The sequence below is a fragment of the Hipposideros armiger genome, unplaced genomic scaffold (genome assembly GCF_001890085.2).
Source record: "Hipposideros armiger isolate ML-2016 unplaced genomic scaffold, ASM189008v1 scaffold_46, whole genome shotgun sequence".
Lineage (NCBI taxonomy): Eukaryota > Metazoa > Chordata > Mammalia > Chiroptera > Hipposideridae > Hipposideros > Hipposideros armiger.
The window spans coordinates 3,785,571-3,805,225 of record NW_017731396.1 but is presented as its reverse complement, the minus strand read 5'-3'; the positions used below and the strand labels follow the sequence as shown (position 1 = coordinate 3,805,225).

At 45.3% G+C, this 19,655-nt stretch overlaps 1 protein-coding gene across 1 annotated transcript in view; it reads left to right on the top strand.

Moving 5' to 3' along the window:
- PEX14 (peroxisomal biogenesis factor 14) overlaps positions 1–19,655 on the top strand; it is a 130,752-nt gene that overhangs the window by 46,131 nt on the left and 64,966 nt on the right. The window contains exon 3 of the mRNA XM_019639838.1: positions 10,363–10,447. Within this exon, the coding sequence (XP_019495383.1) occupies positions 10,363–10,447 (85 nt within the window). The remainder of the gene's footprint in view (positions 1–10,362; positions 10,448–19,655) is intronic.

Sequence of the window (19,655 nt, the reverse complement as noted above, 5' to 3'; positions counted from 1 at the left end):
CGTGCTCATGTTAGATGACCGTGATGAGTAAGAACCTCAGATGGAGGGTATAATAAAGACCCTCCCTTTTAACTTTCCTGTAGAGGTGGGAGGTCTGTAGTGAGAGCCTCAGGCCTTGGTGTCTAGTAGGTCTTTGTGAATTGTTTTTTTTGTTTTTTCCCCCAGTGTGTTTGTTTATTGATAGCTGTGGTTGTTAATAATAGCAGTGCTTGTGCTGTTTAGGTTACTGAATGGTTCAAAGCCAGGATGGTTACCATTTGATTCCTCCCGTGTGCTATGGATTTCCTTGCTGAGCTAAGAACTTCTAACTTGGGGTTTATCAGAGAAGGTGACTGCAGTATCTCTTGATTCAATTTCTCTTCTGAATTTACACCTTGGCACTGTGGGTACAAACCTGACAATGGGTATGAGACCCAGATGCACAGTCCTCATTTGAGCGCTTCTGAAAGATGTGTAAAAAAGGGATGGCTCTTTCATCATCTGTGTCCGAGGCATGTGCCGGACTCTTTGTGTGGATAAGTTACTTCTGAGGTCATCTACATAGGTGTGACCTACGTTAGAGGACCCTTAGAAAACAGAAGCTGGCCACCAACGTATTTCATATGCATGTGAGGTGCATCTGACGTCTGTCACCCTAGTTCTTGCTGGAGTCGGGTCCACGGACCGTACAGTCTTGGCAGATAACCCATTCCTGTCCACTCTTGGGGATTGGGTGCTCCCGGAGAGGAGCTGATTTCATTTGACCATCTGAAGAGAGAAAGCGTTTCTAATGCCTGTCATCTTACTGTAAATTTGAAATTTTTGAGTCTGCCAGCTTACTCTATTATGAATCATACTTTTGGAACTCATGCTTTTGTTTTTTCCCTTAGGCCAGAGAAGAAGCTAAACTAGCGGCAGGATCTAGGACTTGGTGGCCTTCTGTTAGTAACAGATCTTAATTGTTTCCTTTCTTCTCTTCCCGGTGGATCTAAAGGTGATTTAAAGGCTACCGCCATTTGTCATTTTATTTTTTTAATTTTTGTATGCAAAGTATTTTAAGTAACATGCTACCCAGTTAAGCAGTATCTAGCCTAGAGTCCAAGACAGTTGCAAGTTAGCTAGAAAGGCGCCCAGGGGGGCCTAGCTGAAAATTCTTCTTTTGAGGGGGTGTGGGGAGGGCAAGTACAAATTAATTCAGCAGATTAGGCAGGGAATACTACATGCAGAGGGAAGATCAAGTATACAAGCAAAAAAGTACACAGACTGTGTGACCATATAGAAAGAGCGATACGTTGTTTCCTCATTTGTCTTGGGCACGGCACACAGGAAGGGCTTTCAAGGTATATACTTATTTCTATTTTAAAAAAATTTTTCTCTCTTCTTTTTTTACCACTGTCGGTCATCTGCTCACTGTATATGCATAGTGGTATCAGGATGTTAACCTGTCCTCCCATGGAAAACAGCTTTATTAACTCAGGTCCATCCGTGTTGTAACATATGGCAAGATTTCATTTTTCATGGCTGAATAATGTTTCATTGTATAGATGTACGACCTCTTCTTTATCCAGTCCTCCACTGGTGGACATTTAGGTTGTTTCCATATCTTGGCTATTGTAAATAATGACACACTTGTCATTTTCAATTCTTGTCTTGCTATCTTTTGCATTCAAACTCTTTCTAGGCTTATGACTACTTTTTTTTTGTATTCAAATCTCTTTTTTAACATTTAGTCCTCAATTTTGTTGTTGTCGTTGTTGTAGGATGTCTGGTAGGAGTGCCATTTGTTGATTCCTCAAAGGTTTTAGTTTGATGCTGTGGGTGGGGTGATGGTAGACAGAATTTCTTGGCCCAGAGCTAATCTTCCTTGGCATCTAGAAGCCCGTCTCATTACCCTCAGAGCCGAAGGTGCTAAACCATCGTGAAGGGTCTCTCGTCAGTGTGTAGCCCCCGTGATGACTTCCGCTGGGAGGTTTTTCTATACACACATGACATAACCTTTCTCCGTCCCCTTCCTAATCATCCCACATCTTAATAGTGCGTGACTAGTGAGAGCTTCACCCATCTCCGTCTGGCCCTGACTTCAAAAGAAGTGGGAACCGGAGCAGCGCCTCATCTGCCGAGCATCTGAAGGGTATGAGAAGTAACCTTGCGAAAGCAGCAGCAACTCCCACCTGTGCAGGCAAAGGCGCTAGGAAGCGGAGGCCGTGGGATCATCCTTAGGAAGGTCCTAGGGACTGTATGCTACATATTTTTAGTGTTGGAGTCACCAGCCACCGTCACTGCGTGAGCTCACAGTTCTCCCAGGGAGCATCTTGGACACTGAGTCATTACATTCCCGTGGAGTGATGCAACTCAACAGCTTGACACCTTCATTAATTTTACAGCATGAAGCCAGGGTGCTCTCTGCTTCTTCTCTAACAGTGCAGGGAAATGAGAGGAAGATAGAAAATAGAAAACCAAGGGAAACTGGGAGAAGGAGCAGTCAAGGAGCTGTTGAAAGACACTGTGTTAAGAAATTGACCTCCTTGCCTTTTCTTGGTATCTCCTGGGACTGAGCACCCAACTCTCGCCACGTGTCTTTGGCACATAGACCTTTTATTTCTGTTCCTGGCACGCTGGCCGAACCTCCAACTTGCAGCCAGCTCGTTTGCCTTCTCCGCTGAGGTCACTGCTGCCGTGATCCGTGTATAATGGCATTTTCCTCCTCTTTTCAGTATGGAGGCTATTACAGTTTCTTCTCTAAACAGGACTTCAAACAGTTTGCTGCCAGTTGGATTTCAAAGCCAAGGAAGAGGCAAATGTCATCCTTTTTTTCTCCCCTCTTTAGGTAACTGCTTTGTTGGTTGCATCAAAAATTAGAGGGGCTGCTATCTAAATTCAGGTGGGGATGCGTGGGGACAAGGCATTTAAATTTGCTTTTCTTTCTCCCTGAAGGAAAAAATCCTTTTCCTTCTCGACCTTTCCTAAAAAGGAACTTTGATCTTCTCAACCCAGAAGCAAAGATTTTCATTTCCTCCACGGCAGGCAGGTGTGGTTACGGGGACCTCCGTATCGGTGACTCTGCCTTCCCAGCTCTGCCACTCAGCTGCTCCAACTCTCTTTGGGCTGGAGGCTCCTACCTAGAGTACTCTCCAAAGTCACCCTTCTGTCCTTAAAATCACTAGTCCATGCTGGCTTAAATGTTTTTTATTCCCACATACATTTCTGGAAGAACTAGTTTAATAAAATAACCAAACAATGACATTCGGTCTGACAAGCAGTTCTTGCAATATTTTTAACTAGGGCCAAGAAGAAAAATTTAAAGGCAGAGATATTTCACTTTGAAAGGTAGGTTTTGTGCCTATGACGTTGCCACTTTTCATAAAGGGTTTTACTACATATATCAGTGTGTTTTAAGAGCGACTAGGGTCAGTGATGCGTGCTTCAGAATTCCCTAAATGCGAAGTTACACAACAGACCTTAAAAATATTATCTTCTGTCATGTCAACTCTACCAGAGGCATGCACTTCTACCAGAGATATTTTATTTCTTTAATGTGAATAGCAAAAGGACAGAGGAAAGTAAAACAAAGGAAATTAGGGCCCGTTGCTTAATTAGTATAGGGTTGTAACCCAAATCAACAATGGGAAGGACACAATGACAAAAACCAGGAAATTCCAAGTTGAGAGAAAGGCTCTTTCCTTTAACTCCTTGAGTGCCAGGGCGCGTGCGGGCACCCTCCTTACCCAGGTGCAGGAGGCTGCCTCCAGGACAGTTCCAACTTCCTGGAAGGCTTTTGTTGGCTTTCCCCTCGATGTAAATGAAACATACTTTCATGTGTGTGTTAATCGTAGATAAATGGGCTAAAAGTATCTCTTGATTTTGTAACCCTCAGGGAAAGAGAAGGAGTAAAAAAAAAAATCCTGTCACTGTCATCTGTTCATTTTTAATGAGCAATTTTAAAAAATTGAAAATAAAAGAGGAAAATGAATAGGTGTTGAACCAGCCCGTGATATGTAAATGCCAACTAGTAATTACCTAAAACCTCAATTTTCATTCTGTTTCATCTTGCAAAACATTTCATTTTCCCTGAGTGAAAACACTTCGTCTGGGCTGCGCGAGTTCGCGGAGCGGCCGCCCCTGGCCTGCGCGGCCGCCGCCTCCGGCTAGGGGGCACTTTGGCTCTGCGCTGGGGCTGCTGAGCGCGTGTCCACCTCAAGGTTATTCCCCTCTTGCCATTCCAGTGGTTTTGCGCCGAGCGGTCGGTGGCGCCCCTCCCCCCACCCCCACTCGTCTGGTTTCGGGGAGCCTCATGCCTCCTCTCGTCCTTGCGGAGGATCGTATTGAATTTTGGCTGACCGAGCCTTCCTCTGCATATTAACTTTCCCCTCTCACCTGCCTGCTAGACCCTCCCCTTCCCTGAGTCGCAGTCCAGCCTCCCTGTCTGCCTTTGAGATGTCAAACACAATGGTCTCTATTTGCTGGTTACTGCCTCATCTTTTTATTCTTTCTTTTCCTTTTGGTGGCTGGGGCAGCTCTCGTGGATTGCAGCTCACACCCATTTGCTGTCCTCTCATCACACTGAGAATGATAATTCCGACGTTTCTTTTGCACACTCGTAGATTTTCTTTCACTCTGGTTTAGGATCTGACACCTTTTGGACGTATTCATGTGCAGCATCTTGGAATGTGGCTTGTGGGTGGCCCTGCTTCCTGGGGTGGCCACCTCCTCAGCCTGTGCCTAGCTAGAAAGGGAGCCTGGGATTGTGAACCACAGATTAGAGATGATTCTGGAGGCAGAAAACCAGAATTATGCTGTCCTAGGACCCTGGCTCCGAGAGTGCTTTGCCTGGAATCTCAAGGAACACAGCCTCTTTAGGGAGATATATAGCTTCATAATTAGCCCGTTGCATTTTTTCACGAGTGCTGGCATCAGCGTTCTACGATGTGTTTCTCTGATTAACAGCTGCTTTGCAACTATTTCCTTGTGCCACCGATGACCATATTTGTCAAGGAACTCCTGACAGAGTACTGATTTCTTACTAAAATGCAGCATTTCTGTTTGAAGTGGGTTCTCGCGTTCTCAGCAATGCCTGGCTTTTAAAGTCGGTCCTTGTTAAAACTCGAGTTGGCTCTGGTGTAACGCTTGTTAACAGGATTCTGGGTATCCATCTACTTGAGAGTGTGAGCGGAGGAACCCTTCACAGGCAATTTAATCTTCTGGGCAGCGCACGTGTAGCGTTGCAGTGGGGTTTCGGGCTGCATCTCGGTCACTGTTCTTTGCCCTCTAGTTGTGATCTCTCTGGATTAAAAGGGATTGGCTTTGGTCGTTAGTGTCATTAATTTTTGAGTATATTTTTAATATTTTGAAATGGCTAGTGAATGCTCACATTTTAGGAGATAGACAGTATGTGCAGCACACAAGAGTGCTGGAATTGGTGACATTCCAAATAAGTGTCACAGGAGACAATGCATCAGGTTTACATGTCAGGTGCAAAGTGCAATGGTGCCCTCAAACCCCAGGTTCGTTATTAGGCGGGCTCCGTCCTGCCGTCCTCCTCGTGTGGAAAATGAAGTGTGTGTTCCCAAGATGACAGTGTGCAGGTGGGTCTTTTGTGGGGGAGTAGAAAACACACAGGGAGCAGCAGCTCTTCCACGGGGGGATCGTCAGGAGCCTCCCTTCTCCTCACCGGATTCCTTACCTCGCACAATGCATTTAACAGCACATAGTTCATGGTAGATACTGTATTCCATTGATTTATACAGCTAAATCCCGCTCTCTCAAACACAAATCTCTCTCAATTGGCCAAGCCTCTTGGATGCAAAGGTGTTTTCAACCTGAAGTCCCCTCTTTTTTCCCCGGGTTACTGACAGTCGCTCCAGCGGAACCATTGCAAAGGCAAGAATTGACTCCTCTTCTTTGTACCTCTGTTTTACCGCTAGCTTTAAGTCACAAACAGTGAAAATAATCAAATTTCCCTAAAATCGTGGAGTTGATGGTGGCAGGGTTGCTTTATTTGGCTTTTTGGGAGTGGGGGACAGAAGACAGGGTCACAGGAACAGGGGTGGCGAGTACCTTTGCCCCTGTTTTCTTCTGAGCGCGTCGTCTTTATTTTTCTGCAACTAGCTACTGGTAATTCGAGGTGCGCTCATTAAGAACCCTCCTGGCGCAGGAGGAGGAGAGAGGAAAGCCCATTCCATGTTTAGCTGGGCTTAACGGCAAGTGGCTTCCACAGCAGCTTCAGGTGCTGTACTCCAGAATTTTCCCCGGCCTGCTGCACTCCCCCACTGTGTGCAGTAAAGTTCCTGCCTCCGTTTTACATCTTTGACATTGAGGCAGGCGGAAGATTTGGCCTGAATTTATGTAATTTAGTTGGGCACAGATATAACCCATGAATAGTCCCATTCATCTCCTAATTAGAAACTCAAATGATAATACAGGAGAGGCTGCAGGCACCCCCTCATTTCATCCAACAAAAGTGTGCTGTGTGTGGTGGACCTCTCTGCAGAGGGAGAGTCAGTTGAATTGCTTCATGAAGTTAATGAAAAGTGTCCGACAACAGGGGAATGAAAGACGCAAACCCAGCGCACTGTCAGTTACTTAGCGTGTTAAAATCTGCATTATGGGTAAAGATTTGGGGGAAATCTTTTGCCGTCTATGTATGAATCGTAGGGCTTATAAAATTCCAGATCGGACACCCCTCTCCCGCCCCCCCCACGTTCTGTGCCATTTCCTTGTGTGGAGGGAGTTGAGAAGAGTAAAGAGTAGTTGAAGAAATAATTAGTGAAAGGAGAGAGGTTTTCATACGTTCACACTACGTGTAGCTGCTTATCTGGGTCTCTTATTCAGCACATTATGTTGAGGCCATTAGTTTGGATGCTTTATATTTTTGCATCTGGCGTAGTGATATCAGTGCCGTTAAATATGTGATTTGCCTGTCGCCTGCATTTTCAGACAAAGATCAAGAGGAACATAAACAAGCCCCAAATATACTTTATGTAGGTGCTTGGCAGTATTGTTTTATATGGCTTGAAATTAGTGAATGGAAACTTTAAAAAAAATTGTTCATATTTTTGCAAGTTTGAAGTGTGCCGGGACTTTGTCAAATTCCCGTTAAAATAAATACGTCAATTTCATCTCCCTTCCAAATTCATTTATCTTGCTTTTTTAAAAGGTGTTTTCTACTTTACCTGATGTTTAAATTGGATTCGCTCGTTTATGCTGTTCTTTGCTATATCCCCCACGTTTTTCTTAAATGAATTACTAATGACAGAGCACTCCATCATCCCCTCTCTGCAGCCACTTTAAGGAAAGCATGGTGATCTAAACCTTTTAACCTATTAAAGATGATTTTTCCCAATTGAATCAGACCCACCACAGGTGTAATAACTAATCATTTAAACTACACCTGCTATTATGTATTTTTAAGCCATTATGCGTGTTGGATAGATGATAATTCATGTTTATTGCATTGTCCGATGGATCCGTTTTGCCTGCACTAGGCTGATTAATGTATTTAAAGAAATAAGAGATGCAATTTTTTTTAAAAAAATTGATGGAATGCGCCAAGCACTGCATTGAGTGCACCATTAAACCCATCAGAACTTTGCTCTCTGACCAGAAATGCATATACCAAGGACTATATTAAAAAAGCAAGGTGAAACCTGTGCGTTTTAGTGGTGGGATTCTGTTTTCTTTCTGTCACGGAAAATTTTGGAAGGATGAAGGAAAGGTCTGTGTGTCTGGGGGAGCTATGCCATTAGCATCGACTGCTTAAGACCTGCGCCGCCACGTTGCCTCTGACACCTGGCATGCGGGGACTGCCGCATGATGCGAATGCTCTAATTGTCTGGTGTGGTGAAGGGGTGTTTTTTCTCCAGGTGAAGAGCAATTATCCCTGAGTCATCTGAGCTGGGCACATTGGCATTGACCCTGTGGGGCCGGTGGCTGTGTAGCTGGCCATTCTCTCTCCAGGGCACAGGCCTCTCTCCCTTTTGTTTTCTTCCTTCCTCATTCACCACCTCCCCTTCCCACTTTCCCCTTTCCTTATTCTTTCACAACCCCCCCCTTCTTTCTCTTAGGTCCCCTCTGCTTCCTCCTCTTGTCCTATTGCCGCCTTCTTTTTCCCCCTTCTCCTCCCCCCTCCTGGCCCCTTTCTCCTCCCCACTCCTGCCCCCTTTCTCCTCATTCCCTTTGCTTTTTTTTCCTCTTCTCTCTTTCCCCTTGCCCATCTCTTCATTAAAACACACCTGTTTTGTGGATATTTGTTCGATTTTTCTTGATTTTGGTGCAACCTGAAGTGATCTGGTTGAGGGGCTAAGGAGATGAGTGTAGATTTGGGGTTCTACACTTTTGAGCATCAGTTTTTCTTTAGTCTAGAACTGGCTGGTGACCACTGCCGTTCATGATGGTGGTTTGCGGTGTTGGACAGATTAGGTCTAGGCTCAAGGAACACTAGATGTCCTGTCACTCCCAGGTCCAGATCTACAAACCTGGGACACCTGAATTCATCCTTTTGGGAAAATGTGTTGGGCAAGCCTCCCACAGAAGGACTATGGGGGAAATATGTAAGGGACTTACTCTGGCTTTTTGGTTTTTTTTTTTCTGATTTATCCTCATATCTTTTGGTACCAGGAAAGTCTCTCTGGTCTCAAGATTAAGTTCATATAAAATATGAAGAGGATATTTGTAACTTGTATTCCACTTGTAGTCACAGTGCTTTCTGTTTAAATTTCTGTATAATAGCTGCCCTTAGTTTGAAGGATCTTGGAAAGCTTCCTTATATTTGGTTCCTTAGAAATGTTTTCTTGGGCCAGTTGAGTGGCGCATTGGTTAAGAGTTGGCTTGGGATGCCAGCTCTGAGCAGCAGGGCCGTGGTTCAGGTCCCACATGGGCCAGTGATGCTGCGCCCTCTACAGCTAAGATGGTGAACAACATTTCGACCTGGACCTGGGCTGCTGTGAGTCGCTGGAAACGGCGTAGGCTGCAGTAGGCTGCCGTAAGCTACTATGAGTGGCTGGCAGCTGGTTTGAGCGGCTGTCCAGGGCCTAGCGACTGATCTGCCTCACCCGGGAAGAGCGCAATAATAATACCAACATGGGCCAGTGAAGCGACGTCCTCTACAACTAGACTGAAGAACCAAAGGACATTCATTGTTCTGTACACCTGAAACTAACAATAAAAAAAAAAAGAACCAAAGGACAGCAACTTGTCTGTTCCCTTTCCCCGATTCCCCAATAAAATCTTAAAAAAAAAAAAAAGAAAAAAGAAATGTTTTCTTTCCACAACTTGTGAGTGAACTACAGGGCCTGTTGACTGTACCTGTAACACGAGACTGTATTATACTTTGGTTTTGATGAGATGAATAATGCCAGTTATTTAAAACGGCCCCTTTCCTACCTGGGCAGGTACCCGTTGGACTAGTGTCTGGGCTGGAGAGCGGGCAGGCGGTGTGCAAACACGTTAGTGTGTGCTGAGTGACATGAAGGTTCATACCTTCAGCAGCTTCCCTTCTGTCCTCTACTTGGCTTATTCGTAGATGTGAAGAATTCCTTAAATATCATACTAGAGGTAGAGAGGTAATCTGTTAGTCTGTCAGCATGTAGCCGTGAAACCCCAAATGTTGTCCCCTGAAGGCTCTTCAGAGTTGAGTGCCAGTGCGAGGGACCAGTGTGAATGGCCGTGTATGTTGCCTCTTATATAATCCTTCCCAGCCGGAAGCACTTGGCCAGGTTCCATAGAGGCAGCGTGGGCTCTTCCCTTGAGATGCTTGTGGTGTTTTGGGGAGGCAGCCTGAACATTAGAAAACAGTGTGATTATGTCTTCAGTTATATGGTACACACTACAGGCATTGAGGAAGTTAAGAGAATAGGGAGATCAGAGATGGCTTACTTATTTAGGGAAGGCTTCGTTGGAGGAGTTAGAACAGGTTGTAAAAGGGCTGTGCTAGGGTGTGTGTGCGCGTGCGTGTGTGCGTATGTATGTGTGCGCATGCGCGTGTGATGTTTAGACAGGTAGAGGCCGGAGAGGGAGGCCTTCTAGAAAAACTACACCACAGTGTGTAGTGACAGTGGTAGAGAATGGCCAGGAGAGGGCCACCTGCCGAGGGTAGGAAGAATCAGCTTGGACAGGGAAGACGGGAAAGACTGGCGCAGGCCTTAAAAAGCGAGGCTGAGGGGGTTCGATTGATAGACTCACATACAGGAAGCCAGTGAACGTAGGGAACCACCATAGTCTTTTATTCAGGTAGATTTTAAATGTGAGACATAATTATTGATAGTTATAAATTTGACCACAATGGTGCACTTATTTCTGTGGACCTGGGATAAACTTGCAGGATTTTAATCTTGCAATTCAGACTGTTTTGGGGTTTACTTTTCTTCTCTGTTTTGTCTCCCCCACCAGATTGCCACAGCAGTGAAGTTTCTACAGAATTCCCGGGTCCGCCAGAGCCCACTTGCGACCAGGAAAACGTTCCTTAAGAAGAAAGGTACAGGCTCCCCATGGCTGTGCAGAGTGGCCTACAGACAGGGGCTGGGGACAGGGCAGATGGAAGCCACAGCGCTGGTGACAGGATCTTCTATAACTGTCCCGCTAGTATTGGGGTGGGGGTGTGTGGGGTGCCCCCAGTGGGAACGCAGTCTCCTTCCCTCATGTTGGAGCAGAGAGATGATCCAACTTGGATAATCGAGCACCAGATGTAAGGCCGACAGCTTAGCCCAGGACCACCTGGCCAGGCGGCAGCACTCAGAAGCAGCAGGAGATGCCCACTGGATAAGAAGGTGGAGGGCTTGTACTTTCTGGTGCGTTCTGATAATGGCCCTTGCTGCAGAATGACTGGCTTTAGGTCAGCTGCTTCAGTAAAGAATGAGGAAGAAAGAAATGAAGGATGAGGGAAATGAGATGACTAAACAAGGTCAGGTTAAGGTCAAGCTTGGGGTCAGTCTGATTTACAGATTGAAGTGGTAAATTACTGGTTTTATGGTATTTCTGTAAGCCTGGATTAAATGGATCTTGACAAATTCGATATTGTCTGAAGCAGACAGAATCTATTCTGGCTCTGTTGAAATTTGGGATATTTTTCTTTTTTGTAAAATACAAAAAAAACCAACCTCAAAACCCCAACAAAACAAAACAACAAAACCCCACAACAACCCCAAAACAAAAAAGGAAATCTGACTTCCATTCTCTGAACATTTAATTTTCTAGAAAGCTAGGAAGTTGTTCAGAGATCTTTATATACCACGAGGGAGGAAAGTGAGTTTTCTTTTTCCAAAACAGAACTCTCTTTTTCCTTTAAGAGCTGGAATGCCAGCCCCCAAATTCTGGGTTTTAAGTCCTTTGTGGCTGGAATAGCAGACGGAGTGGTTTGGTGGTATTTCCTAGGCCTGCTCCGTGCTATCCCACTGAGGTGACCGCACAGGGCAGTGTCCCAGAGCTGCACGTGCACGTCGTGCACGTCGTCGGGGCAGGATGAGCCCACGCATTTCATTCACAGGCAGCCGTCAGAGGCAGCCTCACTGGCGGTCCCGGGATGGAGCTGATGAGGGGTGCTGTGCGTTCACTGGCGGCGTCCTGCTTGCCCCACATCAGTAGGAGATTATTAAAATTTGGAGCGTGTTGGCCAGCCTCTCCACTCCACAACCATCATGCCATAAAAGAGTTTTTCCTTGAAATATGTGTACCTATGGGGAGTAATTAATCATAAAAGCTTGGGGATTTCAGCTCTCTCATCAAAGCATTGAAGCTGGGGAAAGCTGAGCCTAAAAGCTGTGTTGATTACCCGGGGTAACCTGAGACAAAATCTATGGTTGCCGAGAGATCCTTCGCCCCAGTATATTGTGCAATATTATAACTGCCTGATCTTCTCTTCCACTGACAATGACCAGTTATTCCTCATTTTCTCTCAAACGCAGCTGGGTTAGAATTTCATTTGCAGAAGGTATTTAGAGCAATTTAGAGACAAATGTCTCTGGTGTTTGCTCGGCACTTCCCCACCGCAGGCTTTGCTGAGCAGTTTTAGTATCAGGAGCTCTATCTAATCTGTTTAATTTTAATAAATCCCTGACTGGGAGAGAGAGAGAGAGAGGAAAAAAAGAGAGAAACTCTGGACCAAATAACACTTCTTTTGAGTTAGTTGGCTAATAATTACTGTAGAGAGGAGGCTGTTTTGTGCAGTTATTTGTTGCTCCATCTTAAAACACCACCGATGGATTCATGAATTCACCTAAGAGTGAGAGCTGGCGCTGGCCACGCCCTGTTGTAGTCAAAACCCCCTGCCCTCTCACGGCTTAAATTCTAACAGGGAAGGCAGACAAGTAACCAGTGAAAAGATAGGGAGTGTGCAGAATGGCTAGTGCCGTGGAGAAAAGACAGCCAGGCCGTGGGGCTGAGGGTCACGAGTGCTGGCACCTTTAGACAAGGCGATCAGAGCATGTCTCTGCGAGGGTGACGTGTGAGCGAACCCTGAGGACACGAGCCTTTGTTGATAGAGTGGGCATAATTCCTTCTTGACCCCTCATGTGGGTTAGCGTTTTCAGACTTTTAGCAGCAAGAACTTTGAGAGGCATCGACCTTCCTTCCTCTAAAGAGAACTGCAGGAGTTTATCCATATTTAAACCCGGAATCGGAATCGCTAGACTTAATTGCCCATCTCCATTATCTTCTAAAATGCTGCTTCAGTCGGGAATTACCCATTTCCAAGGTGAATCCCACCCTGTGGGGTAAGTTCTGGCAGGACTTTTTCTGGGCAGAGAGTTCCAAAGTTGGATCGGTGCCTGGGGAAGAAGAACCCCTTCGTGGATTTACACTTTTTCAATTTCTGGCTGTTCCTAGGGTCAGGCGGACGTGGCCAGCGTAGCTCGGCGCCATCTCTGATGGGACGAGGGAGGGGCGCTTGCGCAGGAGCCCGCATCTGCCCTGTCCGTGACAGTAGAGGGGAAGTGGGGAGAGTTGGTGTTTGGGGGTGGGGAGGGTGTGTTGCGGGGAGGGACCAAGGTTCTGGCATCCTGACCACGAGCGTCTCCCCGAAGGACTCAGTGCCATGGTGGGTTTGGACCGCTGGCTTTGGACGAGCTCGCGGCCACTGTCGTCTTGGTTTTTCCTGCAAATGTCACTTCGGGGAATTACAGTGGTGCACTGCCTTGAATTATAATCTTGACTTTCCTTTTTTTAATAAACATCTCTTTCCTGAAAAGGCAAATCCAATTTTGTTTTTCTTTTAATATTATTTAATATTTAATATAGAAATTGAGGTCCCTGTGGTGCATGTCAGTTCAGTGGAAAATGAGGGTGACTTTAGTCGCATCAGCTGAGTTTGTTTCCATGTGAAACCACAGCACGGAGCAGGGGCTGCACCCTGCCTCTGTGACTGACAGGTTAGATGTGTGCGCGCTGAGTTGGGGTGGGGGGGCGTGCAGTGTAGAGTGAAGGGGATTCGGATGGAAGAGCGTTGGTTTGCAAAAGTCTTTTATGTTTGGGCTTTTGGGTAGTTTTATTTTTGTTTTTCTGAGATCTCTTCTGGATGCTTTAAAGTCTGAATATGGAGTCATTAATGAGAAACATGAAGTTATTAGAATCATTTATCATTTTCTTTGAAGCTGTCCTGCCATTTTGTGTAATTTACAACATTTCTTTTATCGGGATTTTTGGGGATGAAAGAGAAAAGCAGCTGTTCACCTTCAGAGTATTTAGAATAAATGTGTTTGTTTCTTCTAACCACTTGATTCCGCAGATGACACATCAATTGCAGAGTCAGCCCCACGCGAAGAGAACTGGGCTGTGCGTGGGGTTGAAGCCCTCATAGAACTGGTCTATATATAGAAGCGCTTCTTGCCAGGCAGGCATCATATCTGGGGCTGCAAGCAGGCTGCAATCTAGGCGGTTAGAGTAGCTTACAGACAGCAACAGAGCCAGTACAGAAAGTTAGAGGCTGGGTCGTTGTTGTCAATAGGCTTGTGTTGATTTGACACCCTATCCAACCACAAAACGTAGGAGGCAGTCTGCTTCCAAACACGTTTGGCAGGCTGAGTGTAAGGTGGGAAAAAGGAATGCCTGTCCGTGGGGGTGGGGGTGGGGGTGGGTTAGCTGAGGGGGGGGCAAGGGGAGGAGGTAGAGTTGTCTGTTAGCTCACCCTGATACATCTGCTGCAAAGCAGGCTTCTAGAAAAAAGATGAGCACCACACGCTTTTCTGTATGATCCTGCACAGTGGGGGCTGAGTGGCGTCGGCTGGCACTTTGGCTTATTGTCCCCTTCTCAGGTGTGTAAGTCAAGGGCTGTGTGCTCCCTCACCTAATAAATAGTCCGGGGGTTGAGGAGAGCTCAACAAATAAAACGCACCGCCATACCTGCTCATTCTAAATGGTGCAACACGATCTTATCTGCCTTCTGTTCCTGGAAGCCGAACCCTGGTAGCAAAACGGCCTCCTTGCTGGCGTGAACTTGAGGGAGAAACCTGATGGTCTCAACCTTGGTAGTGGGGTAGAGGTGAAGGGCTTCTCTCGCTGGTGTATTTTAAGGGGGAGTAAATTCTTACACAGATTTCAATTTAACCCTCTTTTATTACTTTTCTTTTTTATCATTTACGTCCATTTCATGAGGTAGTTTGCATGTCCTTGAATGGAATCTCGTTACCATGAAAGCTTTTTTAGCATTGATTTCATAACAGTCTTAATTTAATAGCTCCGTCATTACTGAGAAGCTCTGGGAGTGGGGCCCTGGCTTTCCAGGTCACTGACCTTTTAATTACAAACCTTGTTCTGATGGCCAGGTTATCGACTGGACAGCTCCCAGCTTGTGCCCCCAGGATGAAAACGAAAATAACTATGTTTCCTCCCCCATCTCCAAGAAAAAAAAAAAATGTAACCTCATGTGTTTCTAAAATTAATTTTCTCTTTCAGCTTTACTTTATAATTAATTCTTTAATGTCTTAGACAAGCCAGAAGTCCCGTCATAACGCTGTTTTCGCTAGAGCTCGAGTCCAGCAGATAGCTTGGAGGGGGTGGGGACCAGGATGGAGGTCTTGCCAGCTGCCACCCGCGTTCGCTTGTGGCCCATTTCCTCATCCTCACAAACTCCTGCGGCTGAGCTGGAAGGATAGTGTTGGCTCTGTGAGGCTGTCTGGCCCTTCTGACTCTTTGTTAACGAGACGTGGATTGTGGCACGAAGACTTAGATTCATGCCTGAATTGCTGGAGTCACAGAGCCCTGTATATCACGGACATTTGAAAAAGACGTTCCTGTTCTGAGAAAAGACAAGGGCTGGGCGCTTTTGCTTATCGTGTCTCACCTCTCTGTTAGTCTCAGATGACTGGCGGAAGCAAGCACCCTACCCAGGCGTCACTCAGCCGAGATCCAGGTTCTCTCTCACTGACCATTGGAGGGAGAGAAAAAGGAGAGGAGAGTGGCTCGTAAGTGGGGTGACCGTCGTTTCCAGTTTGCACCAGCCTGTCCTGGTTTTAACACTGGAATTCCTCCGTCCTGGGTGGCCCCTCAGGCCTGGGCAAACAGGTCAGCCTAGCAGCACAAGCCTTACTCAGGAGTGAGAGGTGAATGGCTATGGTTATGGAAGCAGGGGGACGTCCACTAGCAGTCAGTCCCCGAGAGTCCAGCTTGCAGTCGAGTGGCACCTTCCCCATACACTGCCTGCTGTTGCCCCCCACCCCCACCCCGCCCTGCTGTGGGTCCAGTGCAGAGACTCTGGGGCGGGAGGCTGCGCCCCGCAGGTGAGCGAGGCGCTGCGGTGCGGAGCAGACAGGGCTGTGTGTGGCGGCCGTGGCTCGTTCCTGAGCATGATTGAGCATCTCCATCCATCTGCTGTGAACGGACGGCTCCCTTCCCTGCCAGTCTTGCATCTGCATAGCCGTCACCTGCTGTTCTGGATCAGCCTATTCATCACGCTGACTGGTGTCCCCCCATCAATTTTCCCCTTTTCAAGTTATCCAAACTTGTCTTGAACTCCACAGATTCCTCTCAGCATCTCAGAGCTATAGCAGCTAGACCAGCTGAACGCTGTGGAAATAGGGACACCATGGCTTCCCCATTCAGAGAGGGAGCAGATAACACTTGCTCCCCACAGAAGGCTGAGTCAAGTAGGTTCCTACACTTCACCCTCCAATTGGTGGGGGGGGGGGTTGGGGGGGGAACAGTGGCACAGGGGAAAATAAAAAATAACAAAGCTCTTTGGATTTACCCAGTTGCTTTGAGATTTTTCCCCTGAAAATGAAGAATGATTTTTTTTTTCTTAAACTTGTGTGCCTGCAACAATACTACAAAGAAAAGGAAAGTGACATTGTCATGTATGGTAGTACAGCAGCCCCCTCTTATCTGCAGTGGATAACCTTCTAGGACCCCCGGTGGGTGCCTGAAACCACGGATAGTACCAAACCTTATATATACTATGTTTTTTCCTGTGCATACTGTACATAACTTTTCACTTAAAGGAAAACACTTTACGGCTTCTCTTTGGCTTATTCGAATTGCCACCATCACTACTCTTGCATTTTTATTGTCAAGTAAAATAAGGGTGACTTAACACAAGCACTGCAGTACTATGACAGTGGATCTGATAACTGCGATAGCAGCTTAGTGACCATCGGGAGGGTGGTGGGTAGTGTATACAGCCTGGCTACGGTGGGCAAAAGGATGGTTCACGTCCAGGGCGAGCCAGAGCGTGCCAGAGCGTGAGGGCTCAAGATTTCATCATGTCACTCAGAAGGGTGCGCAATTTAAAACTCATAAGTTGTTTATTTCTGGAATTTTTATTGAATATTTTCGGACTGTGGGTAGCTTAAACCGTGGAAATTGAAACAGCAGAAATTGAAACTGCGGAAAAGTGGGGGACTACTGTATTAAGGTTTTTGGGGTTTTTTAAAGCTTTTTGGAAAGATAAGATAAGTACATGGCTTCAAAAATTGAAATAGTAAAGAAGGATATACAGTGAAAAATAAGTTCTTTTCCCATCTCTCACTCCTGCCCCGCCTCCATTTTCTTTCCCAGAGGATCCTGTTGTTAGCAGTTTCTTATGTATCCTTCCAAAGATAATCTGTCCATGTGAAAGCATGTTAATATTTATTACTTCCCCACAGAAACACAAACACTTCTTAATTACAGTGGTAGCATATTTTACAATTTACCTTCCACTTGACTTTGTATCTTGGCAGCTATTCCACATCAGTATGTGCAGATTCGCTCTGTTCTTTCAGTGGTTGCATAGTATTCCATTATACGCGTGTATCATACTTTTCTTTAACCAGTCCCAAATCAGTGAACACGTAGGTTGAGTCCCATCTTTTGCTGTTTCAAACAGCGCTGCAGTGACTAGTCTTGTGTAGACATTGTCGGACATTAGTTTGGCACCTTTGCTAAAAGTGAGAGCATTTGCATATGGTAAGTAGGCTAGAGTGTATTTTTCTTGCTTAAAATTTTGTGAGATTTATATCCCCCCAAAAATATAAAACTGTTTTCTAATATAAACATGACAATGGGTAGAAAGAAATTAGTAAGAGAAAGAATAGCAGATTATTATTAACGCATAGTACAGGTTTGGATTTTGAGGGGACATTCCGGTCATTGGTTACATGAAAAATGCTTTCTTTCTAAAAGAATCCTTTTATTTTTTTTAAGCCTATTTTTGAAAGGGATATGGGTTCATACATTTAATTTGGGGTTCAAAATACACATTTAAATAAATGGAAAGCTTCAGAAACTTGAAGGTTACGATCTGTTTTCAATTGAAGTCCCTAGCTTGATCTTCTTTTGTTGTTGTTGGCCATTTCATGGGTCCTCGGCCATTTGCTTAGGTGGTCAGCCTTTATTTGGTGTCTGTTGTGTGCAGAGTATTATTACATTAGGCACTTCATGAAAGAAAAACAAAGTACCTGTCTTTTGCAATACAAGAGGCTCATTAAGAGGTGGGAATGGAGGCTGAGTGCTTATCAACTATCCATGTACGTCCATGAAATACAGTAACATCTCGGCAGCTGGCAAAATCAAACCAGGGAGAGACTGGAGTATAAGGTTCACTAGACTGTGGGTTCGTTCTTCAAGGGCAGTGAGCACGTCTCTTTCTTCCCAGCACCCTCAGCGCCCGGCTTCGCCAGCCTCAGTCAGATACTGATGAATGAGGGGCTGAATGAACAGATGACTGGAATTAGAAGACACTTACTGGGAAAAGTTTCAGAAGGAGCTCGGTTTTCCTGAAGTCTACAATTTATGTATTTGTTCAGCTCTAGTATACGTGTAAAGTAGTTTCAGAATTGCTAACCCATAGTCTTTACCTACTAGAGTACTGTATTTATATGCATTTCCTTTTGTCTTTAGCCTTAGAGTATCCGGTGAAAACACTCTTTTCCAAAGTTGCTTAAATCAGCAGAGCTCAGCTTTGACCTAGACATTGAGAGAGGCAGTGGGCGGAGATGGTCAGAGGAGAGGGGGAAAGGCAGTGCCAGTAAGGGGAGGGTTATGCAGAGACATATATGCAGTTAGCTGATTGGCCCATAGGGTCTGCAGAAAGGAAGAGCGTTGAGGTTGGTGAGATGGTCAGTGCGGGAGGAGCTGGTGTTAGGACTCAGTGTTATAAATAACAGCAAATAGCACTTTTTGAGCCAGTTCAAACTCTGAAAACTGTTCTTGAGAAGTTTACTCTGGCCTCTGTATTTAAAGCTGAATTGGCCTGGCAGTGATAAAACCAGCTATAAAGAAGGTCCTGCTGAGTCTCTTGTCAGGTATGGAGGACCTGGGATGGGAAGGCGGCAGTAGAAATGGAAATAGAAATGATACCATATTGACGTAGAGAATTTTGTGGTTTATAAAACACATACATTAGTCAATTTTTTCTTCATGATAATCTTTGTAGTAGTCGGGTTAATATTTGTTGAATGAGTGAATGAATGAATATATGATTTAATGAACCTCCCATTTTGCAGATGAGGAAACTGAGGCTCAGAAAGGTTAAGTAGTACAAATAAAGGGCAGAAGCAGACTTAGGACCAAGTGTTCCGACTAGGGGTCTTTGTATCTCACAGTTCAAAAGAAAAGGAAGGACAGAGCCACAGACATTGCAGAGGAGTGAACCATGCTCAGTAGCGGATTGGAAGTGTGAACCGAGGGAGGCAGGACTGAGCATGGCTCTCAGGGTTGTTTTATTTTGTTAAGCAGCTTCATTGGTTGAGTGAAAATTGCTGTTTTCTAAAGAAAAATACACAGTAAACGATACATATTTAATTTGTGCAGTTTTAACATTTCTTGACATATGTATATACCTGTGAAACAATCGCTGCAGTCAGGATAATGAACACTGATCACCCCAAAATCCTTCCTCGTGCCCTTGTACTTCCTTCCGTCTGCCGCCCCCGATATCCCAACATACCCTGGATCCCAGGCAAGCGCTGATCTGCCTTCTTTCATGATGGGTTAGTTTCCATTTTCTAGAATTTTGCATAAAGGGAATCGTACAGTATATGCCTTTTTTTTGTTCCTGCCTTTTTCACTCAGCATTATTATTTTGAGATTCATCCACGTTGTTACACGTATTAGTGATTCATGCCTTTTTATCGCTGCATAGTATTCCATTATTTGTATACAATATAATTTATGTACCTATTCACCGGTGGATAGACAGACATTTTGAGTTGTTTCCAGTTTTTAGCTATTAAAAATGAAACTAATGTGAATATTTGTGTATAAATCTTTGCAGGGAC